Source organism: Onychostruthus taczanowskii, unplaced genomic scaffold (genome assembly GCF_017590055.1).
Source record: "Onychostruthus taczanowskii isolate IOZ18803 unplaced genomic scaffold, ASM1759005v1 scaffold6, whole genome shotgun sequence".
Taxonomy (NCBI): domain Eukaryota; kingdom Metazoa; phylum Chordata; class Aves; order Passeriformes; family Passeridae; genus Onychostruthus; species Onychostruthus taczanowskii.
The window spans coordinates 17,009,747-17,035,449 of NW_024503679.1; the positions used below are offsets into that span (position 1 = coordinate 17,009,747).

The following is a 25,703-nucleotide window of genomic DNA, read 5'->3' on the forward strand; positions in this document are numbered from 1 at the left end:
CTGAAGGGATCCGACGCCTCAGAGCGGCCCCCGGCGCCGGTTCCCCGCCGGGCGGCACCCCCGCGCCGGGAGCGCTTCCCCGCTCCTCCCCACCTTGTATGGTGGAGCGGCCGCGGGGCGCAGCCGAGCGCTGCCCCGGGTTCCCCCCGGCCCTCGCCCCCGCCGCTCCCCGCCCGGCCCCGCGTTGGCAGCCGATGTAGGGCACGGCNNCCGCCCCGCCGCCCCCCCCATGGTGCGGCCCCGCCGCGGGCCGTCGGAGATCCGCTGGGCAGCAGCGCCGCGGGGAGTCCGGGCTGCTCCGGGGCTGCGATGAGATAGAGCCGGCGGCGGAGCGAGGAGCCCCGCGGAGGAGGGCGGGGGGCGGCGGAGAGCGACGCGACCCCCGGCCGCCCGCGGGTCGTATGTTCAGGTCCAAACGCTCAGGGCTGGTGCGGCGACTTTGGAGGAGCCGCGTCATTCCGGACAGGGACGGCGGAGATGGGAGCGCCAGGAGCGGCCACGACCTCGGAGCCACCGGCAGCTGCAAGATCGCGGAGAAAAGCCCCTCGGCGGAGCTCCGCGCGGTAGCGCGCAGCCTGCTGCTGCGGGAGCCGGAGGAGCGGCGCGGGGCGGCGGGCGAGGCGGCGCCGCGCGGGGACCCCATGGCGGAGCGGCGCGGGGCCCGGCTCCGCGCTGCTGCTGGAGCAGGAGCTGAAGGCCGTCACCTACTCGCTGCTGAAGCGGCTGAAGGAGCGCTCGCTGGACAGCCTGCTGGAGGCGGTGGAGTCCCGCGGGGGGATGCCCGGCGGCTGCGTCCTGGTGGCCCGCACCGAGGTGCGCCTGGGGGGCCTGGCGGCGCCCCCGCACCTCCTCCTGGGCAAGCTGTTCCGCTGGCCCGACCTGCAGCACCCCGCCGAGCTGAAGCCCCTCTGCGAGTGCCAGAGCTTCGGCGTCGCCGACGGACCCACGGTCTGCTGCAACCCCTACCACTTCAGCCGCCTCTGTGGGCCAGGTGAGCAGCGGCGAGCTGGGTCCGTGCCCCCCTCCCCGCCACAAACGCGCACCGATTTGGGGGTTCGGGCTTTCTGACCCCTTGCTGGGTTTATCCGAACCCTCGTGGGCAGCGCTGCCCCGGCCCCGCGGTGTTGCGGGGATGCCCCGGGGGACGCGCCTGCTCCGGGGTCCCCGCCGGGCATCCCCCCTCTCTCGGAACCAGCGCTTCCAGTTGTGCGTAAAAAGCCCTTTCTCTTTATTGGTTTTTTCCCCTTCCCGCGGAGTTTCCCCGCTCTCCGGGAGCCGGACGGGCGATAATCGGCGCCTCCATCCCGCTGGCGCCAGCCTGGCTCGCTCGTATCGGAGCCGGGCGGTCACCGCCGCCGGCTTAAAGCCGCAGGCGCTTCGGGGGGGCTGCGGGGATGTCCCCGCCGCGGGGATCCCCGGACCCGCGGGGACATCGGGGGCTGCTGCAATTCTCCAGGGTTTCTATTTTTTTTCTTTTTTTTCTTTTTTCTTTTTTTTTATTTTTTTTTTTTTTTTTTTTTTTTTTTTTTTTTTAGTTTTGTTTTACCGTGGGCAGAGATTGAGCTTTTTCAAGGCGTGGGTTTGAGCTTGTTGAGGGGTTTTTTGTTTCTTTCAGCAATACTCGATCGTGTGTCCATGTCAGCAGGGAATGGTTACATGGAGCAGAGGCGTGTTGAAATTTGAGGTGCAGAAATGGAAATAATAGGCTGTACAAAAACTGTAATGAAAATGGACAGCTGGATTCCCACTGCCAGAGGGCAGGGTTAGATGGGATATTGGGAAGAAATTCTTCCCTGGGAGGGTGGAGAGACCCTGGCACAGGGTGCCCAGAGAAGCTGGGGCTGCCCCTGGATCCCTGAGAGTTCCCAGGCCAGGTTGGATGGGGCTTGGAGCAGCCTGGGATAGCGGAAGGTGTCCCTGCCCATGGCAGAGGTGGAACGAGATGATTTTTAAGGTCCCTTCCTACCCAAACCATCCTATGATTCTATGCTGACTGTCCATCTTTTTGGCAAGAACTTTGATTTTATTATTTCTGTTGCAATCTGGGCTCCTGCCTCGCTTTGCATCACTTCTTTCAAAGAAACTTCTCTTCTGGGCGTGCTTCTCCCCAAGGTCGCTAGAGGCTGGAGGCAGCTTTTTTCCTCCAGTTGGAGCTGAGCTGCGTTTTTAGGAACGGGGCATTTCTTTTAGAAACGGGAGAAGTTTCCCAGTGCCTTTCCCGCAGCCGTGGTGGTTTTTCCCAGCGGTGAGCGGCTGCCAGCCCTGTGCTGGGAGTAGTAGAAAGCAGAGCTGTTATCAAGTGGCTCCTTATCACCTTGATAACGGGTGACTGTGCCAGGACCCACCCGCGCCGGCTGGGCGCTGGTAACAGGAGCCGGGAGAAGGCCTTGATGCCCTTTTTCCACAAGTGGCTCCCTGCAGGGATCATCCTGTTTGGTGTTTCCCACCCAATTTGCCGTGGGGTGTGAAAGTTTTGGGGTGCTTCCAACGAGTCCCTGGTGACAGCAGGTGTGGGACCAGCACAGCCACGTCCTGCTGTCACCTCCACACAGGGACAGCAGTACCTTTATTTTTTTTTTTTAATGTTTTGGGATTTATAAGCACCCTGTGAGAAGAGCACTCTGCTCCCATAGGGGGAATGGGGAAGCTTTTTTGAGAAGCAGTAGATGACCCCAGAGCCATCACACGGGGAATGCTGAGGTGCTTTTTGGGGAACCCAGCCGGGCTGAGCTGCAGTTCTGGCTGGGTGCTCTCAGGTCCGGGTGGGGGCTGAGGAGCACTCCCATGTTTCCCTGCCACTGATGGACTTCACAGAGCAATTTCTCACTGGAGTCGGTGCCTGCTCAGTGCTGATGCAGCCCAGCAGGCTGCACACTCAGTTTTGGCAAGTTACCATTCAAGAAACATCACTGTCACACTATGAAAAAGGAAAAGAAATCACTTTAATCAGGGCCTGGGGTTTCCCCGTGGTCTTGACCCTTCTAGGAACAGCGAGAGCTGGTTGAATGACCTGGTCCAGCAAAGCACCTCTGAGCACTTGCTGGACTTGGAGCACAGGACTGCCCAGTGCTGCTGCTCAGAGCTGAGCTCAGGAGCTCTGTGGGATGGATTCAGGGTGAGGGGCATCACGGTGGCCTCTGCTCCTGAGCCACAAAGTGCCAGGGCCTTTTGGGATGGACTGAAGTTACTGGGATGGCTTGGTGGCTGAAGCCAGCCTGGCTCTGGTGCCAGCCCTGTGTGCCAAGAGGAGCCTTCTCATCACCCAGGCCTGCTTTTCAGTGCTTGGGAAGTGTTTGGGGGGCACTTGTCATGCCCTGTGTGTTGTACTCACCCGTGGAAGGTTGTCCCCCAGTGCAGATGATGGAAATGGGGTTGCTGGGCAGCAATTTGATGTTTTGTGTGACTCAATCTGTGGGTGTCCAGGCACAGATATGGGGCACAGGGGTGCAGCATTTTCAGTAGCAAAGCCCACTTTGAAAGTTCAAGGTGGAACTCCCATTGTTCAAAAATTAGGGAAACCTTGGTCTCCAGTTGCTTCCAAGTGTTTTGTTCTCCACTGGGTGTTTATAACCTTGGAAGAGTTCCTTCCCCAAAAGAGAAAGCGAGAGGGTTTGTTGATAAACCGAACACAGCACTAACCTGAAGTTTTGTTTTTCCAGAGTCTCCACCACCTCCCTACTCTCGGCTGTCTCCTAATGATGAGCAAAAGCCACTGGGTACGTCTTTTGTCTCTTTTGATCTCTGGGGAACTCTTTCATGGTGCAGCCCTGGTGCTGCTTCTGAGACAGCCCTACCTGGCACGCCAGGCAAAAGCCAACAAGTCGGGGTTTTATGGCTGCTCATTATTTCTGAGCAAGCATCAGCTGACGGGTTTTAAGAAGTAAATGGATGCCAGTTTATCCTACCAAATTACCGTGTAGACACATGCATATTTTCCAAAATAATATGAAGCTCTATTTTTAATGAAGGCGTAATGAAAGGTTACCAGACGTCATGTTTTGTCTGCGTGTGTAATCTGCGGGAGTGGGAGCTCCTGGGTGCCATTTCCATAAGGGCCTGGCTGTGCTGCTCCATGGAGGAACCAGCTATTACCCTTCCTCTGCTCCTTACAAAGAGATGGAAAGCCTTTGAAACTTGGCTCTGTGTTGTTTCTGAGTGGGGTGTCACTTTTCCTGGGGAATTGTAAAAGGTTTTCCAAGCAGAGTGGGTGAGAGCAGCTTTGGGGTGGCTAGGCTGGGTGTGGAGTGCAGGATGCTGGCTGCTGGCAGCCCCTTGGATCCTGGTCCTGTGTGCTGCACGTTGGCCTGGAGATGTTTTGAGCTGGCATCGCTGCATCCTCACCATCCTTGCTCAGCCCTGCTTCTTGTGTAATTAAATGGGGAGCAGAGACCTGGGAGCATGAGGGGGAAGGGAGGAATCCCACATCCCTCTTGGATTTCTTGCTGGGATCGGTGCAGCTGGAGCCTTTCTCCCTTTATCCCGTGCTCAGTGATTTACCGGCGTTAATGACCAGGGGGAGCTGCTTTTGCTGCCATGGGGCAGGGACAGGGAGGAGACAAACGGGGTTTGGCAGGGATAGGAGGGGACAGCAGTGCCTGCCTGTCCCACCCAGCCCCGGGGGAAGGCAGGAGCTGCCCCTGCCAAGGTGAGTCCCTGCCCTGCCAGGCCTGGGAGCAGCTCAGCCATGTGTGCACCCCGTGCCCGGCGCCTTCATCGCCACAGGGCTGTGACCAGAGCAGCCTGCAAGGCCAACTTGGCTGCTGGTGGCTTTTTTTTTTTCTTTTTTTTTTTTTTGTTAGGTGTGGAGGGAAAAAAAAAAGGAGTTGTCCCTCCCTGCACTCCCCCTTCCAAGTTAATTCCTTTTGGAAACTGCTTGTGCTGCAGGGAGAGATGATAGTGAGCGACACGTGACTTTATTAAAACAACAGCCAGGGGTTGAAATTTGCTTCACTGGCTTGTTTGATTGGAAAAATAATAGTTAATCTGTGAGCAAACAGTTGAGCACTTAATTAGAGGGGTGTAAGCAAGAGAGAATAACAAAGACTCTTAACTTGTTAAAACAAAGTTTCCTTCGCTTCAGCAAAGAGGAAGGAAGGAAGCAAGAATAAACAGCTTCAAGAATTTTAATGGTGATAATTAAGTATAGTAACTCTGACTTGTTTAGAGGCTTAATGTAACTTTATCCAGTAAGCACCAAGTTCCTACTTGTTTGATCAACTTAACTGGAGTTATTTTTGTGGTCGAGGCAATTCAAACTTTGCATTTGCGTGGTGGAGCTACAAAGTTAATGGCTGCTTTCTGGCTCTGAGGAGAGTTTCTCTCGGGGAGGTGGTGGGAAGCCCAGCAGCCACGGGTGCTCACGTAGTGCTGGCAAACGCAGCAGGACTAAAAGTGCCTTTTTTTTTTTTCCTTTTTCTCCCCCTCAGATCTATCAGATTCCACGTTGTCTTACACTGAAACAGAGGCTACAAACTCTCCCAACGTCACGCCCGGAGATTTCTCAGGTTGGCAGCTCTTGGTGCCGTTCCTTGCCATGGGGGGCTGGTGGTGGGGCAGGACAGCAGGAGGGGACAGGGGTCCTGATCCTGCTCTTGGTTTGTGCTCTGGGTGTGAGGAGAAGGACAAAAAGAGCAGTTGTTGGAGTTGTTTTTTCACAGAAGTCTGTGCTCTGCACGTTCTGATAAGATACTGTTTGTGGGGTGAGCAGGGATGTTTGGAGGTGGCCACAGGGCCACGGTGTCCCGTGTGGAGGCCCCAGGATGGATCCCAGGCTGCAGGGCCATGGCTGCTGTGGGGCTGGGCCCTGGGCCCTCCCCATGTCCATGGCAGGGCCCTTCAGAGCTGCTCTGGGGCCATGGCTGCTGTGGGGCTGGGCCCTGGGCCCTCCCCATGTCCATGGCAGGGCCCTTCAGAGCTGCTCTGGGGCCATGGCTCCTGTGGGGCTGGGCCCTGAGCTCTGCTCTCCCCATTTCCATGGCAGGGCTGTTCAGAGCTGTTTTGGGGCCATGGCTGCTGGGGGGCTGGGCCCTGGGCTCTCCCCATTTCCATGGCAGGGCTGTTCAGAGCTGTTTTGGGGCCATGGCTGCTGGGGGGCTGGGCCCTGGGCTCTCCCCATTTCCATGGCAGGGCAGCGGGGCCGTTCAGAGCTGCTGCTCTGGGGAGGTTCTTGCCGGGACCGTCGGGCTGGTGTTACCTGTTGGGCCCTGGCCCCGGGCTGCAGTCCCTGCTTTCATGAGCAGGCTCCCAGCTACGGAGCCATTGAAGATCCTGAACAAAGCTTGGCTTAATTAGGTCCTGGTTTTTGCTGTGCCCCACCCTGCAACCTTTCATTCACTTAATGGGGCTCTGCAAGGCTCGGGGTGGTTTTACCTGACAGCAGGTACAGCTGGGGCTGTCCTTCCCACATCTCTCTCCTTGGTCTCTCACCCCAGCTGGGGGCTGACTGTGGGACAGGAGGGGCCTGGCTGTAGGACCGGGTTTAATTTCTTTGCCTGGTTCATGGTCTGAGAGCTGGGATGAAGGCAGACAAACGTGGGTTTTGGTGGAGCCCCACGTGCCTCCCTCAGTGGCTGGGGTGGTGCTTGGACACCTCTGAGGCTCCTGCTTGGATTGCTGGGCACATGGATGGGATCTGCTGCTCACCTGGGGGATGTTGTGAGTCCAGGGGGATGCTGGAGGGCACCTTTGGGGCACTAGTCCCTTGGCTGTGGCATTTCTCTTCATTTTCTTTCCTTGCAAGAGTTCATGGTCCATTTGGTGAGAAGTTTGGTGAGACTTGGGCATTCCTCAGGATGTTTAGGCTGATCCCAACCCCAGAGGGTGTTCAACCAGCACAGGGTCTGTGTCATGGCATGATGGCACGTTTCCCTCTGGGGATTTTCCCTTCTCCTTGTCTTTTCAGGTGTCCCTGTGGTTGGGCCCACAGGCTTTTATTGTGCTGCCAAATGTCCAGAGCAGGGGAGCAATTGATAGCAGGACTGGGATCATTCAGCCTTGTGCTCTAATAAATGTGTTTGCAATTCCTAACAAACAATCCTAGGGCTGCATGCACATCCCTAAAGCTCCCTGTGCCCGTGGCTTTTGTTGTAACTTGATAATTGGCATTAATTACAGCAGCCAAGTTGGAAAAGTGGGGTTCCTGACGATGTAATGGTTTAGCTGCCCTCCTGGCTCAGTCTTTATGGGACATCTGGTGGGTTTGCTGGAAAGAAGAGAGATTTTAACTTTTCCTTGAACAATATAATGATAACATGTGACCAAGATTGTGCTGAAACCAGATCCCTCCTCTCCCCTGTGCTGTTTCCAATGGTGTAACTTTTAATAAGAGTCTGGGGCTGGGTGATTTATTTTTCCCCAGTGCTCACGATTGCTGAAAGAGGATAAGAGCCCTGCTGAAGTTAACCCATACATGTCATCACGGGGAAGTACAAGGGAAAAACCCACTTAGGCTCCAGTCTACCTGCCACATTTCAGTTTGTTTATTCTCCATTTCAACTCATTTAATAGCTCTGCTTGAAGTGTAGGTCTGTGGGAGTGATACACAAAGCACGTGGTCCTCCCTGCCTCCTCTTGTGTACTCAGTGTGCATTTAACTTGTCTTCCAAAAATAAGTACATTTTGGATCTAGCATCAAGCCACTGCTATTTATTCCAGCTTTGATCATCAAAAAGGCTTTTCCTACTAAAGCCACAAAATTCAATTTTGTGTAACAAAGAGAACTGTTCTTCTCCTGTTTCTCCTTTACTTGATGAACTTCTAAACAGGAGGTTTTAGCATGAAGGCAAAAGATGATCTCTGTCATATGTATTAGTTTAAAAAAATAACAAACCCTTTTTTTTTTTTGAAGTAGAATCTTCCATGGCTAAAATATTGCCTTTAAAAAGAGGGAAAGTGTTCAGAGAAGTGGCAGGCTCACTGTAAAGTTCAGAGGAACAGTTAGCACTAACTGGGAGCACCAGCTGTGGGTGGTTGGGTGGATGTGACCTGGATCCCTGGATGATACCCCAGAGCCCTCTTCATCTCCTGTTCAAAGCATTTGGGTCTTGAAACAAAGTTGTTTGTGCAAGGGTCAGTGTCCAGCCACAGCTTTTCCCTAGGAATGGGGGTGCTCCTGCTTTCCCAGTGAGGTGCAATGGCCTGGGAAGGTCAGGGTTGGTGGGAAGAGGCGCTGGGAGGTGTCTGACCCCGCAGGTTCCTCGTCCTGAGCTCAGGCAGTGCCACATTCAGCACAAACAGCAGCTCCATCTTTTCCTGCTTAGATTCATTCCTGCCAGGGGAGCAGAGCTGACAGAACCTGCTGTTTGGGGGTTATATTTTAAGCCCAGGTGGTTCCCTGGCCTGGGCTGGGCCTGTCTGTCCCCCGGGAGCCAGCAGAGCCTTGGCCGGTCCTGGCGTCCCCGCGGCTGCCGGCCGGGGCTGGGGAAATACCAGGGAAAGGGCAAAATCCAGCAAGGCAGGAACAAAAGCTCAGCCTCGTGACTCATAATTGGTGGAACATTTGTAGTAATTTTTTTTTTTTTTCCCTTCCCCTCAGACTTGGCTCCTCCAGCACATGCCAAGAAGCTGCTGTACCCGTTAGACTTGCCAGGCGTGTGGAGGGCTGAGCCTCTCTGCAGGGGATGGGGTGGGATGGAGCAGCTACCGTGGGCTTTGGGATTGCCTGCCTTCCTCTGAGCCCCACAGGGCTCTCCCTCACTGGCCCTGGGAAGGACCTTTCCTTAAAACCCATGGAATTGCCCCATTCCTGTTGAAAAAGCCCTGTGATGAGCGTTGGGCAAAGTTCTTGTTAGTGGTGGCTTTAAATAGGGGAGGGCAGGTGGGACAGCAAAAGGTGGCCTTGCATCTGTAAGTCTCTGTGCTGACTTGACCATCCCCAGGGAAGATGCCGATTGTTTTTTCCAAAAATAGTAATTTTGGGGTTTTTTAAACTTTGAAATCACTTCCCATGTGTTAAAACTCTCCAAGAGTTTCAGCTCTGGTGAACCTGTGTGTAGCTGAAAATGTGCATCCTAAAGAAGAAATGTTGAATTGGTGGTTTGTTGGAGAAAGGATGAATTCTGTCTGTGCTCCAAAGCAGCAGGAAGGTGTTTTCCACCTGGGAATGGAAGCACAGGCCTGAATTTATTCCCAGCAGCTCTGCTGATGTCCAGAAGGTGCTGAGCTCCATGTGGAGATGAGCTGTGCTTGGTGACTGATGATGGTGGAGGAAAGCTGAGAATTAACAGACAGAAAAAAACCAGAGACTGAATGGGCAGGAGCTTATTTAAATTATTTCTGATTTTTTTTTCTTCTTTTTAAGATGGGGAAGTTTTTGCAGGGCAGTGGTGGGGCTGGGGGCATTGGATTTGGAGTGCAGGGTCCCTGTACCACCAAAGGGAGGAAGAAGGCAGGAGCATCCATCCCAGCTGGTGACTCAGCCCTGCTGAGGTGATGCCACGGCTCCAGGAGAGAGCCAGAGGGTTTTTTCTGCTTCCAGCAATATTTAGGATGAACTTAAGGAAGCATATTTTAAAACCCACTGAATGGAGAAAGTGAACGTCTCCCTTCCTCTCCCCCCCAGAAATAACAGGCTGCAGGATTTATGCTAACAAGGAAATTTATGAAGATCCTGTGTGTTAGGAGTAGGGAAAAAAAAAAAAAAAGCCCATTAAATCTGTCAGGCGGATGTGTGTGGCAACTGGGCAAACATTGCCCTTTCCGGGCTGGGGGAGAGGTTCTGGAATTACCTGTTAATAGAAAAAAAGGGTATTTTTGTCTGTAATAGGACAGCAGTTTCTTCTGGGGGGAAATGTTGGGTTTTGAGGACAGGCTCTGGCTTTGCTGTGTCCCTGAGACAGCTTTGGGCTGGGGGCTGGGTCTGACCCAGCACCGCCCTGGAGCCTTTTCATCCCTTCTCCCCTCCCTTCCTGCAGAAACAAATCCTTTAGAAAAGACACAACGTATCTGTGCATCCAGTTTAATCACAGACAGATGTTTGTTTGGGCCAGTAATGGTTTTGGTTTCTTTTTTTTTTTCCTTTCCTATTTAACTGTAGGTTTGCTGGCTTGTCTTCCCCCGTGCAGTCTAGAACAATCAGGGTTTGGCTAAAAACCTCTCCTGGTCGGAGGAGCGAGCCTGTTGCCAAGAGCTACTTCTTTGATGCAAAAAAATACATCCTGGAGGTGCTTTGTCAGATGTTTTTATATTAAACAGCTTTCCTCCATAGTTTCACTTTGCCAACGGGAAATAAAGTGCATCTATTTTCCAGTGTGCTTCAGAGAGGAATTCTCTGCTCGCTGTGGAGGCTTTTCCCACTTGGCTGTGGATGTTGGAACCCCCATGGGAGAGCTGGGATGGCTGGGAGAGCCTCAGAGCAGCAACCTGCCCTCCCTGGGGCTTTGCTCATGTGCAGCTTCTGGGGCTGGCACCAAAGGCAGCTTCTCCAGCTGTGGGGTGAATCATGGATTAATCCCTGGAAGGGAAGGTGGGGAAGCTCTGGGAGCTGCTCCCTGGGCTTTCAGGGCTGTCCCTTTCACAGAGGTGCAGGTGTGCTCCTTTCTTTTGTATAAAGATGTCTGTCTGGGGTGGGGATAAACCCCCTGGAGCCAGGGGATTTATGGAGGGCAGGGGGATTTTCCACATCCCATTTGTGTTTGCCATGGTGGGGGGCTCCTGGAGTTCTGCCATTCCTTTGGAGCAGAAGGTGGAGGGATCATTGATTCTGGAGCCAGCTGGGCTCCTCGTTGTGTCCAGATCCTGTTGATAGCAGTGCTTCATCCATCAGCAGAGAGTATTCCACCTGGGAAAATCATAAGTAGATGAAGTTGTTCAGAACATTGAGCAAGCAGCAATTTAAGAAATTTTTTTTAAGTTAGATGACTTGCCAATGGAAGGGAAGCACCCTAGGTCAAAGCTGGAGGGACATACTTCCTCCATGTGGTTGTTTTTCCATGAAAACCCTATGGGATAACTCATGTTGGGCCACCAGGCCAGGAGCTGGAGCACTGAGCTGTGCCTGAGCTGGTGGGTGGCCGTGCCTTGGTGGCAGTGGACCTTGGTGGTGCCACCTGCACCCGTGTCTTGTGTGGAGAGGTGGCTCCATCCATGCAGAGCATGGAGCTCTGGCAGGGCCTGTGCAGCTGCAGAGGTGTTCCTAAAGCAGAGACAGCTGGTTGTATAAAATAGGCTTGTAGTGCAGGGCTCTTGGTCTTGGGATTAGTGCAGAGCTCAGCCAGGACAGCGATGTGAAGAGGGGAAATTAATTGCATACAAGCTGAGGAATTTGCTGGAGGTGGGAAGGGGTGGCTTGTGCTGGAGGTCTCCTGAGGAGGAACATCGAGGTTCCTATGAGGTTTTGTATCCTGTGCAGCAAGGAGCAGCAGCCTCCCAGAACAGCCTGACAGGAGGGCAGGTGTCTGCTGGACTGGGAGGTGGAGAATGTCCCTTTGCTGCTAAAATCACCCAACAGCCTCACTTTAGAAATGAGGACAGTCAGAGCTGACCCTTTAAAATCTGGGTAGCTGGAGTTGGACTTTGCTCAGAAGAAGGAAGGGAAAAATCCAAACTGGCTGCCAGCCTGGGGATCATCTGCCTGGAGTGGCACAGGCTGCACAAGGGTGGAAGAAGGTTGGTTTTACCAATATTGGTAAAAACCCGTGCCTGATGCAGAGATTAAAGCTGCTCTGCAGATGATGCCTCTGTATTTGTGTGTACACACAGCTCCGGAGCCCCAAAGGAGAATTTTCCATCAGGGATCCAGGCAGGATGATGTCCTGAAGTGAAGGTTCCATGGGCAGTATTTGGGGAGCATGGTTCCCTTGGAGGCAAGACACTGAAGTTCTGAGTATATTCCAGCAGAGAAGGAGAAAGTTGCTTTTTCTCCCTCTGTTACCTAGAACTGGGATGGATTTTCACAGCTAGCCTGGATGTTTTCAACCTAGAAGTTCTTGGAGAAAGTACAAGACCCAGATAAAATATGTTTTTGTCTGTGGTTCATTGAGCAGTTATGATGTTTGGCCTTGAATCACAGAATAATCACATCCCTCACTTTCCAAGCACCTAAGCATCACTCTTTTAAAAAAGAAACATCAGGAAGTAAGCAAGTTACTTAAAAGTAAATTAGTTTAATCTTTGTAGCCTAAACATTACATTCTTGCACCCTATTAGGGGTTGGATACGACTTTCTAGGTAGTAAAAGTTCCTTTGATGTAGCTCTGGTTGTGTCCTTTAAGCAGCATGGATCCAATGGATCCGGCTTTGTTTGAACTTTCCTTTTTCCCTGTGCCTGTGTTTTGCTTTTTAAAGGGATTTGCTGAATACTGGACACAGTGTATTTATGACCTTTGAAAACGGTGAATGTTTTGAAGGAGGAATTTTGGCTTCTTACAGGGGACCTGTAGAGAGAGGCTTGTGTTCACAGTCCCAGTAATAGATTTTTCTGTGGCACTTTGATGAGTGAGAGGTGTTTATAGGCTTGATTCATAACTGAGTTACCAAGGTTTTCCACGGAAATAACTTATTAAATGTGTGGCGCTCACCGGAGCCATTGAAGTCTGGAGATTTGCTCTTCATCAAAGGCACCTCCTTCCCCGGGCTCCAAGGCCTAACTCAGCATTTTACCTCTGGAGGATGCTCAGACCCAAATGGGCTGTGTGGTGTGGGAGCTTGAGCTAGCTTTGAGTAAGAAATTAAAAAAAAAAAAAAAGGCAAACTGGAAGGAGGAGGGGAAAAAAAAAACCTCAGGAAAAACATCCCCCCTGTCGTTGGGAGCTGCTGATGGCTAAACCTGGTTTTCTGGAACACTGCTTGTTTGTGTGGATTTTGCTTCTCTGCTCCACAGCTGAAAAGTCCATCCCTTCAGTGCTGCTGAGGGCTTTGAAGTGTCCCAAGCCCCTGGAAGCTCAGGTTCAGTTTACTGGCAAAGGAGACTCAGCTCTTTGTGCTTCCCAAGAGCCTGGGGCTGTGATTCCCAGCTCTGCCCCGTGTCCTGCTGAGTGCTCCAGGTCCTGCTCTTGGCTGCTGGTGCAGGGGGGGGACATTGGCTCACTGAGGTCCCACCTGGCTCCTGGGGGTTTGGGTTTGTCCCAGCTCTTGCTCTGCCCCTGCTCTGTGCATTGCACTTGGTTGATTCATCAAATCCTGGTTTGGGTTGGGAGGGAACTTAAAGCTCATCCTGTTCACCCCCTGCCATGGGCAGGGACACCTCCCACCATCCCAGGGTGCTCCTGGTCCAGCCTGGCCTTGGATACTTCCAGGGATCCAGGGGCAGCCACAGCTGCTCTGGGCACCCTGTGCCAGGGTCTCCCCACCTTGTCAAAAGTCCTTCTCCAGGTTTTTTGTAGCCCCAGAAAATGGGTGTTCAGCTGGGAAAAAGCATCACCCCAGGGCAGAGTGCTGGGAGGGTGGAGAGGGGAGGACGTGCAGCACTGGGGTCTGGGCTTGGGATGCTCAGGACTGTTGGATTCTTGTTTGGGTGTGTTTTTTCTGTAAGAACAAAAACATTTCACATGGAAATGCCTGTCTTGGCTGACCTCTGGCAGGGTTGCTAACGCTGACTGGTAATGGCCTTTGCAGCTCCAGGGGCTGGAGCAGGGATCAAACAGCTCTGGCGTGGAAGTGCTGGACAGTGCTGCTGGACCACCACCCCTTTCCCAGAGAAGCTTCTCCTTCAGGGAGAAGCTGGTTCCTCATCCCAGGCTTTGGATATGGGAAAATACATGGGGAAAAAACCACCAGCATCAGAGGATATAAACAGAATTAAACCCAAAGCTCCTCTCCTGCCCCAGCATCTCATTGATCAGCCCCCCACCCCAGGTTTCCCCCTCTTTTTTCTTCTTGTTTTTTCCTAATTTTATTCTTTAAATGGATAAACGTTGCCTCTGATGCCCAGATCTGAAAACCCTCACAAAATACAGCCTGTCCCTGCCTCCCCACAGGGATGCAGTCTCTGGCAGGGATCAGGCTCAGGCTGGGATGCTGCTCCTGCCCTCAGCATTTTGCTTTTCAGGTTATAAAAGCCCATGTATGAAACCTGCCAAAAAGTCTAATTCCCAACAGTGCAAGAGGGGGATGTGTGGAGAGATTGTTTTGCCCTTCACAGCAGTTCTGTGCTCCTGGGGGATGCAGGAGATCCTTGAGCATGAAACCTGCCAAAAAGTCAAATTCCCAACAGTGCAAGAGAGGGGGATGTGTGGAGAGTTTGTTTTGTCCTTCACAGCAGTTCTGTGCTCCTGGGGGATGCAGGAGATCCTTGAGGGTTCAGGGAGCCCATGTGCTCCTGTCCTGCAGCACCCCCCACCCAGTCCAAGTGCATTCCCAGAGCAAAAGCTGGACCAAAGCCATCCCTCCCTTCCCAATGGCAATTCATGGAAGTGCCCTAGTGTCACATTTGCTGTCCCAGCTGGACACTGATGCTCTGCTGGCCCCACTGCAGCTTGGCCACGTCCCCACCTGGGCTTGGAAGAGCTGCCCTCCCCTTCCTGCTCCTGTGTTTGGTTTATGGCTTTGGAGATGTTCCTCCTCCTAAGTACTTGTGGCAGAAGGATCAGGCTGCCCATTCCTCCAGGCTGGAGAAGTTGGAGCCTTGCAGCTGCTGCAGGGGCATCTCTTGATGCCAGGGATACTCGGGCAGAGTTTCTCACAGTGGCTCCACGGAAGGGCGGGAGACACAACTGTGTTGGTTTTATCTGTGTATTCCATGAGCAGGAGCAGAACCTGCCAGCAGAAAGGCTATTTTTCAGCTCTTTCCATTTATTAAGGTCTCATTTGCTAAGATTTTTCCATGAGAGAAGCCAAAGAATGTTAAAGACTTGGAAAAAAAAAAAAAAGTGCCAGCTGCTTTGTGCTTTCACACAGAGTGATGCAAAGTTGTCTGTTGAATCAGGGAAAAAGGTACCTCAGGAGCTGCAGCACCAGGTGATGGGTAAGGAGTGCTGGGTAAGGCCCTGGCACAGGCTGCCCAGAGAAACTGTGGCTGCCCCATCCCTGGAAGTGTTGGATTGGGCTTGGAGCAGCCTGGTGTCATGGAAGGTGGGATGAGATGAGCCCTTCCAACCCAACCCATTCTGTTTCTCTGATGAACTCTTTACATTTACCCCACTGTCTGCAGAGGCTCCTGCTGCGATGGACGTGCTGTGCAGAGCACATCCCTTTTCTTCCCTTTGCTCTTCCTTCTCCTCTCCTGGCTGCTCCAAAGCCTGGCCTGTTCCTGTTCCTGAGCGTGGAGCTCACACAAGGCCCCGTTTGTGCGAGCCCGCGCCGGGAAAAGCCAAGTTTGTCCAGGAGGAAGAATGAGGCACTTGATTCATCCCCCCTGCGTCAGGCTGTGGGGTCTGGGAGCATCCCTGTCCTGCACAGGAAGGCAAACATGGGCTCTGCTGGCTGGGAACTCCCAGGGTTCTGCTTTCCCTTAGTCCTGAATAAATGTTGCTCCTTTGGAAGCGATGCTGCATCTTCCCCTCAGTTCTGTGGCAAACACAGTCTTTGGGTCCTGATTTTTTTGCCTGCTTTTTAAATTTTTTTTTGATTTGTTGCTCTTTAAATTTTGCAGTGAGAGCTGTAGGTAAAAATGAGCTATAAGTATTTTTCTTTCCAGCATTCTTCTTAAAATCCAGAGGAGTAGTGATATAACCCAACAGGAGCTCTCAGCCTGGAAGTGTTTAAGGCCAGGTTGGATGGAGCTCTGAGCAGCCTGGTGTGGTGGGAGGTGTCCCTGCCCCATGGAAGGGGGTGGAACAGGATGATCTTAAAGGTCTCTTCCAACCCAAACCATTCCATGGTTATATGATCCAAAGCTTTGCCAAGTCTCACAGCAAACAGTCGCTGGTGCTTATAAAAAGCTCAGACTCCAAGGTAGGATCTGGTTGGGTTTGTCTGGTGCAGCAGCTCGGGGTATCCAGCTGTGCAGAGAAGGGGCAGATGTGAAAATGGGCAGTTCAGTGTCTCAGACCCAATCCCTCCCTGTGAATTGTACGTCTGCAGCTGCCACTGAGGCTGCTCTGCCACGGCTCATCACTGTAAAACTGAATGCAGCAGGTTTTGATTTTGGCCAGCTCTGGAGAACTTTCTGCTGAGGTTTTACGAAGCCCTGGAAGCACTGTTGTGTTTCCAGAGAGGCTGTGGGTGCCTGGCTGGGTGCAGAGCAGGCCTTGGTGGCAAGGCCAGGGCTCGGCTTCCCTCAAGTGTCGTGGAGTTGCTTTCTGAGACCTGGAAAAAACAACCCCAACAGAACACAAAAAAAACCCAACAAAACTTTATGAATCGACCAGGAAGCCAGTAAAAATTAGTAGTAACAAGCTGATTTCAATAGAAATGGGTTTGCTGCTCTGCTGGCTGCCAACCATTTATGAGACTGGCCGGGTGCCGGGTCCAGCGCCGCATCCCTCACCCTCCTGCTGCTGGAAATCATTTGTGACTCCAAAAAAATAAATAACACTATTGTGGAGCTCTTTTTATGGCTGGGGCCTGAGCTGGGTGGCAGCTCTGCAGTTTGCAAGCCCTGCCTGGGGGCTCCCTGCTCCATCTCAGGTGGGTTCCTGTGGGTTTGAAGGGTGCAGGTGAGGACGTGGATGGGAGTTGCATCCATGGCATGTTGGATCTGTTCCTGGGTCTGATCCAGGGGAAGGGCTGGGTCAGTGTGGCTGTGCCAGTTCAGGGATGCTGGATGCTGTTGGGTGTTGCGCCAGCAGAGCTTTAGGGTGGATGTTTGGGAAAATTTTATCCCCACAAGGGCTGTCCAGCCCTGGCACAGCTGCTCAGGGCAGTTGTGGAGTCACCATGCCTGGAGGGATGTAGAAGCCATGTGGCTGTGGCACCTGGGGATGAGTGGAATGGTTGGAGCTGCTGATCTTAGAGGGCTTTTCCAGCCTTACCCATTGTGGGATTGTTCCTGTGTCTGGTGGGAACATCCCAGCCCCCCAAACCCCCGGGTGGGGTCCCAGGAGTCAGGAGCTGGCTTGTGTGGAGGACCAGACCCCAGAACGGGTCTTTGTCTGCTTTGGCTCATCTTTAAATGCCACAGGGCTTTCCAGCATGGGAATTCATCTGACTCTTCCATTTGCACTGGGCCTGTTCAGTGCTTGCACAAAGGGATGTGTGTGACTGAGGGGACTTCCACCCCCAGCAGAACAAGGAAATTCCTGGGAGAGTACAAGCTAAGGTAGAGATCCTGTGGGTACAGGGAGCTGCTCTTCCCCATTGCTGAGTTATTTGAATGGAAGGGAAATGTCAGCAGAATTATGTTTTTTTTAAAAAAAAAGTCACACTTCACAGGTTACAGACTAGGAGCACACTGGGCAGCTTCTTCATCACTGGAACAAGAAAATTGGAGTCATTCTTTATTCCCCAGTAATTACAGCCACATATTTTGAAATCTCCGTGTCTTTTCCATGTTGAATCGCCAGTGCAGACCTTCAGAGCAGGATTGAATTCAGCTGTGCTTGAAAGGGTCGGTCATTTGAGACTTCCAACATTAAAAGATCTTTGCAAATTAGTTTTGCTCTTGCCATGCTGAATTTGTTTGTGTAGAAAACCTCAGTAGATTTGGTATGTGCCTGTCTTTGAAGGGCTCTGCTTCAAAGGCTGCAGCTCTGGGTGTTTTATGTGCTGAGCCCTGCAGTCCCCCGAGCTCTGCTGCCTCGCTGGGAAGTGTCAGCTCATGTTAAACCTGCAGGAAGGAAAAGCTGAGCGTGGCTTTTCAAAGCTTTCAAGGAAACTGGATGCCCAGGGCTTATTCCTGTAGGAAACGGGTGCTGGAGCTGCATGTGCTGCTGTGTGTCATTGGTGCAGCCCCAAGAATGGTTCTCTCCATGGCCCTTCCCTGTGGGTGAGAGGAAACCTGTGTGTGCTTGGAGAATTGGGAATGGTTGGTCCCAGAAAACTCAGCTGAGATCTTGGCAGTAAGAACCAAGCACAAGAGATTGAGTTGGACTACAGCTAGTATTCAAACAAAGGTGAACAGTAAAAATAATATTGTGAAGTTTCCTGATTCTTGGCTTGAAAACTGGGATTTTTTTCCAAAGAAATTGAATCTCAGAAGGGAAAAGGGGAGAACCTGTCTCACATCCTGGACTTGTGCATGTTTAGATCAGGTCTGTCACCAAACAGGTTTTGTTGGAGCGGGGCTGGAGCCCTTTCCCCTCCAGCCTGGTGTATCCATGCACATCCCAGCGGGCTGCACTGTGGAACTGATCACTTTAAAGCACAGAAACAGTGGAAAAAACCCCATAAAACAGAAGGTGCTAATGGAAGGGCTGTCCCAGGGAGGGGCTGTCTGTGCCCAGACCAAGCTGTGGAAGGGTTTTGTGAGTGCATTGTCCACTGTGGGAGCCTTGGGCTGCCGGGTGTGCTGGAGGGAAGGAGCTGCCCTGGCTGGGTACACGCAATAGGATCAGTCCAGGTTTAAATGAGGACAAAGCCAGCAGCACCAGAGCATTGCTGGGAGCCAGCAGATAATCCCAGCTCAGCCTCGGGCCGGATCGCTGGCGCTGCCTCGCAGAAAGCGCCGCTTTCTCTGCTCTTCCCCCTTTCCTCCCTCTCATTGAGATTTCGACACAATATTATTTTAATCCCCATCCTCTGGCCCCTCCTCCTCCTCCCCGTGCCCTTCCCCGCAGGCTCTCTCCCCCCATGCAGGCTGCAGAGGCTCTCAATGAGAACCAGCTGCCTCCCAGAGCCGTTCCCCCGCAGCGGGGCCGGGCCGGGGCGAAGCTGGCACCGGCTGGGTCATGGCTGCCTGGCTCTCCCCCAGCCCCCAGAGCTTTTCCTCCTGGCTCTGTCCTCCCTGAATGGTGATCGTACTCCTGGGATTTGGGGCTGCCTTTGGAGCCATCCCACCTTGGAGCATCGTGGGGTGGAGCACAGGGAGCACCCGGGTTTGGGATGTGCCGTGGCCCTGTCACCTCCAGCTGTGTCACAGCACAGCTCTGCTTGGATTAGAGGTTGTTAAATTTTGGCTTTATTTGTTTCTCGAGCTCTTCTGTGGGTCAGGCTGCCTCGGTGCACCTCCCTGGGGCTGAGTGTTTGGTGTGTGTTGAGCAGAGGAAGCATCCCCTGGGATTTGGAGTCATGTTCTCCGCCCTGTTCAGACCCAGGAAGGTTTTAGGGATTCAGGGGGTGCTTCCAAGGCAGGCAGGTGACTGAAATTGGTTCAGGCATTAATAACTCACATGTGCCAGCTGCAGTAGGTACCAAACACCTCACACCCAGCCATCAGTAGTCCAGGAGAGTGGTGAGGGTGGGCACAGGTTGGTTTAACAGAGGGAAGGAGCATTTCTGCAGTGCCTGGGTGAGTGCAGCCACCTGAGGGAAACAGCGCAGGCTGATCTTGGGGCTTCTATTCCTTATTTCTCCTTTGAAGTTGTGCTTAATGCTTGTGTCACATGAAGGAACTGAAGCAGTGTGTAGGGTGCATGAAGAGTAGCAGAAATGTTTCTCCAAAATGCTGTGTCTTTATCCTGGGTTAGTGGTGGCACAGGGGTGAGACTCTGGCTCCTGCTGTGAGTGCTGCAGTTGCGCACACTGGAGGCTTGGTGGTCTCCAAACTACAAAGGCAACAGTGAGTGTTGAATGCAGATCCACTCCCAGAATGGGAGCATCAGCTTGGATTCATTCCCTGAGCTGTGATGCAGCAGACTGTGATGCAGAAAGAAATTCTCACCAATTCAGCATTTCACAGCTTCCAAAACAGAGTTTTTCTGACTAACTCAACCCAGCAGGTCCATGAGAAAGGGGGGGATGAGAAAACCCTTCCCTTCACATGCCAGAATTCCAGCGTGGCCCTTGGAGAGCTGTGGCCATCGCTGCCTTCCCCAGGTGCCACCCAGGCTGGTGACACTCCCAGAGCCAGGGGGGGAACTCGAGGCTGGCTGTGTGGAAATGCAGCGACTGCAGCGCTCCCAGAGCGGTGCCTCTCTGTTCCACTGAGGCCGTGGGTGTTTATTTGAGGGAAGAGCAGCTCAGCCAAACATCCTGCTTTTAAACTCGCCTCTGCAGCCCTCGGAAAGATGCCTGCAGCTCTGTTTGTGTGCAGCCTCCAAGTGCTGGGCTCTGGGCATGGATGGGATTTGCAGGGAGGGTTTAGGAACAGTGTTCTGGGCTTTCTGCTGCAGTAAAGCTGGGATTTCCTCATCATGGCACTGGAGAGCTGCAGCACACTTCCATCGAGATATCCAGTGTCAGGCAGGGAGCTGGATGTCCTGCAGGGCTCTGAAAATCTCCCTTCCCCAAGCAGGGTGTTGGAGCCCTCAGTTTTGAGTCAAAATAAAAATCAGTGGGAACTGCCAAGTTTTGGAGGGGGGAGTCTTGGTTTTGGGTCAAAACCGCTGTGGTTTTTTTCCCCCCCTTGTTTCAATCCCAAGCACAGCCCTGCCAGAAACTTGGCTCAGCTTCCCCAGCAGAATTAGGGATGTATTTATGTTTCGGGGTTTGTCAGGAAACCTGAAACCAGGTGAGTTTGGCCAAGGCCAGGCTCTGGCTGGGACAGGGCTGCGAGGAGGAGCGGGACAGGGATGTGCCTCAGGAAGGGCACAAGCAGGACTTATTTTTGTAGACATTTCATAGCAACAGGGCTAAAATAGAGTTGTTGCTCTGCCTTCTCCATTGCATTGAAAGGAGACCCTTTTTCTGCTGAGCAGAGCCCCTGTGGTGGCTGGGATCGGGCTCTGGGTTGGTCCTTCAAGCTGCAGGAGAAGTTTGTGGCAGCTCTTAGTTTTAACCATTGGTTCTGAAATAATGGGCTCATGAATAAGAGTTTTAACTTCAGCCTGCCCTGCACAGCACAGCATTGTGCTTTTCCAGTCCCTGACATCCTTCAGTTATGTAGGTGTAGCTTATTGCCACTCTTATACATCAATTCTGTGTCTACAGGTAGAACACACCAATGTATTTATTCTCACAATCCATTTCCAGCTCCATTTCCTATCCAGAGTCATCCAGGCAATGACACATTTGAATTCCCTTACTGGGATGTTGCTTTTGCATGTGATTAAAGAGCTAATAATGTTTTGGACCATTTTGATGGTGTTTGGGTAGCAATTCTTGCACTTAATCTCAGAATAATACAGATGTCCATGTCTGAGAGGGTTTTTTTTGGATACTTAAGTACAGCCAACAGCAAGGAAGAGCCAGCTGAAGGGCACAATTCATCTTCTCTCTACAGAACAGGGCTAAAACAGGGCAGATAAGTTGTGCCCCCATCATTCCCTGCAGGCTGGAGGGTCTGAGCTTGTTCACATGGATTTGGAGTGCTGTGATTTATCCTCGGATCAGCTGAGCCAGCAGAGAGGATTTGGGTGGTTGCAAGGCACTGGAAAAGAAAAGAAAAATCGCTGTTTTTAAAGGAGGGAACTGTAGGATGTTGGCCACTGGAACAACCAGCAAAATCCTCCTTGACTTCCACCGGCACCATCTCCGCTGCTCCGCGCTGGGTTGGGAGCGTGATGTCATGGGCAGAAATAGCCCCTGTTGTTATCAGAGTAAAAGCTGAATTTCTTGTAATCTCTGCCTGGGCTGCCGCCCCTTCCAGCCCTGCCTCAGCAGGAACCTGTGAGCACACCCCCAGCCCCTTCCTGATTGTTTTTCCAGCCCCATTACACAACAGAGCGTTTGTTTGGATTTGCAAATTGGTCCCGAGCAGTGTCAATAGCTGGAGATACACACAGAGGGGAACGGGCTTTATTTGGGTTTTAGGGCCTTGGGAGTGCAGGGTGCCAAAATAAATAGGGAGTTTTATCCTGGGCCGTGTTAGCCAAACAGCCCTGGGAGCTCCTGGGGAGAGGTTCAGTGGAGAGCAGCAGGGATGGAACCACCAGGGATCTCGAGCAGGACTCGCCACTCATGAATGTCCCCTTGAGCCTGGGCTGTTGTTTTTATTCCTTAATGATGGATTTACAAGGAAAGAAGGACATCAGGGTCAGCAGCAGCGTGCTGGGTGACTGAGCCCAGTTATCTTCTGGCTTTGGAAACCACACCACGTTTTGTTTATCGAGCTGTGTCGTAGGAGAAATTCAGATTTTTGTTCCTCAGCTACTGCTGCGTTGTCCTGAAGGAAAAACCTCGCCAGCATTTCCACTCTTAATTGGCTCGTGGCAGGTTTATCCCCATTTTTCCTGGATCTCTCTGCAGTTCCTCGAAGCTTTGTGGCAGAGCTGGGAGAGGCCAGGTCGGAGCTTCCTTGCTCTGCTGGGCTGGAGTGTTGGGCTTGGTGGTTTCATGAGTTGTACCTTCTCCAAAAGCTCGAGGACTTCAGGTTTTCCTCTTCCTGTGGCTGTTTGAAGCCCTGGTGGTGGAGCCTTGCTCCGTGTCCCCATGGGCAATTCTGACTTCGTCACTGACAGCACCCTGCAACAGCCCGAGAGCTGCTAAAAAAGACAATTTCAACACCCAGGCCAATTTCTGTTGATTTTCAGCTGTCTAAATACAACCACGGTGAAGTCAGTGGAATTACTTTGAATTTCTGGTCAATATTTGGAGCAGAACCTGGCTGTGCCCGTGTGCAGCATGGGAGGATTTATTTGTAAAAAAAAGAGGAAAATGTGACGGGGGTTGGAGACTAAATGGGGGGTGGAGAATAAGGCTCAGGCTCCCTTGTTCTTCCTGACTTTTTACCATCCGGAAAGAACTTTCCCTTTGGAAAGCAGGTTGCCTCAAGTGGCCCTGGTGGCTTGCTGAGGGCACTGGGTTATGACAATAAATAAAAGCCAACAGCGCTTCTAGAAATGTGAGGAATGTGAAAATGTTTAAATGATTTAGTACCAGAAAACTTTATTTAAACATTTAATCGCAGAACACCCTTTCATCTTTAAAACATCAGTGTTTGAACTCCCATCCAAGTTTTTTCTAGGCTTTCTATGTACTTCATCATATACAACAGCAAGCTGTGCTCTGCAAAGAGAATAAACTTCCAGTTCCCTGATTCCGTTTGTTGTTGTTGCCTCAAACGCACCTAAATTACAGTAGAGAAGCTGTTTTGGGGGAAAAAATCCTAAACATGTTATTTCCTATGTTAAATAAGGTCTCATTTCTTTGAAGAATTGGAGCTGGTGAGTGCTGTGTCCAAGCAAATCCCACAGAGCTGCACGGTTTCCCTGTGGAAACCAGCCTGGATACAGATGTGTCCGTCAGCACGTGGGGGTTTTTTCCCAATGCAAGGGAATATTCACCTCTGGGAAGTTTTATCTCCCCAAAAAGCACCACGAGAGAGGCTGGCATGGGAGGGTGGCACTGGTTTGGACTGGTGAGGGATGCAGCAGTGGGCTCTGATCACTTGGGTTTGACTTCAAACCTTCCACAGGCAGCAAAAAAAAAAAAAAAAATCATTTCATTCTTAAAACGGATGAGCATTAGTGGATTGTTTTTGAATTACATAATTCTCGAGTGTAAGAGCTGTGCTTTGAAGAGGAAAAACCTCAGGGCTCCATGCACACCACCACCCACTAGCCATCAATCCCTGATTGTTTTCAAAGGCAGCCACGCTGCAGTCACCCCGTAGCAATGACTCAGTGCACGTAACCACGCTCCCTTTTGGGGTGAGCCCAGGGGATCAGCTTAGTAATGATTTTCCTGGGATTGTGACCTCAGGGCCCCTTGGGTGCAGCATTAGCATTGGAAATGTCCCTGTTTGTGTTCCTGAGCGTGCACGGCCAGGGCCTGCCGTGCTCCGCTGGGGAGATTTATGCTTCCTAAGTACATTGTAAAAGTTTTATAAAGTAGCTTAAATATTTACACAATAAGCATTTAAGGAAACAGTTATGCCTCTAAAGGAGCTCCCGATCCTTTGGGTCCATCAGACCATGGACATGAGGGTTTTTTAACTGTCTGACCTCCAGGAATTGCTTTTTTTTTTCCACCTAACTGGTTTTAAGCAGGCAAACAAATGGAAACTCATACACAGGAACCTATAAATAATGTTAATGACCTGGCTTGTGTCCTCAAAAGCCAGGAAATTTAGGAACACGCCGGCGAGCTGGCCCTTTGCTCACTGAAGGGTGGAAGGCATAGCTGGGAGGATTCCTCCCCAGTGTCCCACCTAGCCCTGCCCTCTGGCAGTGGGATCCATTCCCTGTGTCCTGTCCCTCCGTGCCTTGTTCTCAGTCACTCTCCAGCTCCCCTGGAGCCCCTTTAGGCTCTGGAAGGGCTCAGAGGTCTCCTGGAGTCTTTTCTTCTCCAGGGGAAGATTCCAAGCTCTTCCAGCCTGGGTCCAGAGGGGCTCCAGCCCTTGGAGCATCTCCGTGGCCTCCTCTGGAGTTGTTCCAGCAGCTCCATGTCCTTCTTTGCCTTGCACTTCCCCCAGCATGACCACCTTGCTTCTGCTCCCGGAGTTCCTCTTGCAAGGCTCCAGTGATGCTGCATTTCCAGGGAGCTCCGAGGGGCCCCTGCAGAGCCCGTCTTTTATTCCTTGCTTCATCCAGGCTGTGAAATTGCCTGGAATTCCCTGCTCCATCCCACTGTAAGTGTGGAATCCTGCCCTGGTTTGGCTGGGAAGGGACCTGCGAAGATCCTCAAGTCCAACCCCCATGGATGTGTTGAGGAAGGTGGGATGGTCCAGCCCCTGGAGCTTTGCTTGGTCTGCTTCAAGGAGAGCATCCCAGAGCCCTTGGGTGAGCTTTCCCTCTGGTTTCAGGCCAGCAGGGAGTGGGGACCCCCTTGGCTGGGTGGGTGCAGTGCTCCCCTCCCCAGCAGCACCCACCTCCCCTTCCCTTGTGCTTCCTGAGGCACTCGGGTTGGGTTTTTTTCCTCCTGCTCGCACGGCAAACGGATGTTTAGATCCGAAAGGAAATGGGATTGCTGTTTGCTCGGCTCCTCCTGGAGCAAACAGCCCTTCAAAATAACTCCAGTGGCGTAAGTGCCAGGAAAAACAGCGAAGCCAAAACCTTGTAAGCAAATAATTGGCCTTTTTGTGAGAGGGCTCCTCTTCAGCTCCAAGTTTGCAGATCAGAGCTGCTCTTTTCACGTTTTGTTTTGAGGTTTTGCAATTCTTCTCAAAGCAAACAGATCCAGTATGTGCCAGATGGGTTTTACTGATCCCAGAGTGCTGCTTCCAGGTGATTCCCCTGGGACACGCAGAGCTCTTGGGTGGGAAGCTGGAGTTACTGGAGTCCTGGAGCTGAAATCTGGACCCTGGGTGCTGGCCTGGAGGAGGTGGCCCTGAAGGGTGCCCTCAGGGTGTCCTGTCCCTGTCCCTGCTCCTGCAGGGATGGCTCCTGCAGGGCCCTTGGCCGGGGCTGTGGGAAGAGCTCGGCTTCCCCACGCAGCCCAGCCCAGCCTGCCTGAGTCACCCCGGGCAGGGAAAGGCTCAGCAGGTTGGGAAAACCGGCTGGAAACTCCCTGCCTGCCCCAGGGCTCAGCTTTGCCCCAAAGCTGCACCCTCCAGGTGGGAAAACGGGGCCACGACCACCCTGAAGCAGCCATCCCAGAGGAGAGCCCAGGAGAGCTCCCCAGGGTGAGCACTGTGCCCCCAGGGGTGTCTTTGGGGTACACAGCCAGGAGCCCGATCCTGCCGCTCCTGGGGCACCCCCAGGCTCGTGCAGGGGAGCAGGATATGTTTAAAACACACCAAGTGATGAAGTGTCACCCAGACTGAGCTGTTTCACAGCTCTGCAGCCATCTCATCCTGGGTTTCAGCTGCTCAGCTTCCAGGGAAGGGGGTGGAAGGGGGGCTGCAGCCTCCCTGGGGTGTCCCTGAGCCCTCCTGGCTCCGAGGCATTTACAGCCACCATCACCCAGCAGCA

The 25,703-nt window shown here is 52.5% G+C and overlaps 1 protein-coding gene across 1 annotated transcript in view; it reads left to right on the forward strand.

Annotated features, from left to right (window-relative positions):
* The first annotated feature begins 219 nt into the window (after positions 1 to 219).
* The window catches only part of SMAD6 (SMAD family member 6), a 37,992-nt gene continuing 12,508 nt past the window's right edge, over positions 220 to 25,703 (forward strand). Inside the window, 4 exon segments of the mRNA XM_041418797.1 lie at positions 220 to 671; positions 673 to 991; positions 3,660 to 3,716; positions 5,427 to 5,504. Of these exon segments, the coding sequence (XP_041274731.1) occupies positions 402 to 671; positions 673 to 991; positions 3,660 to 3,716; positions 5,427 to 5,504 (724 nt within the window). The 5' untranslated portion in view covers positions 220 to 401.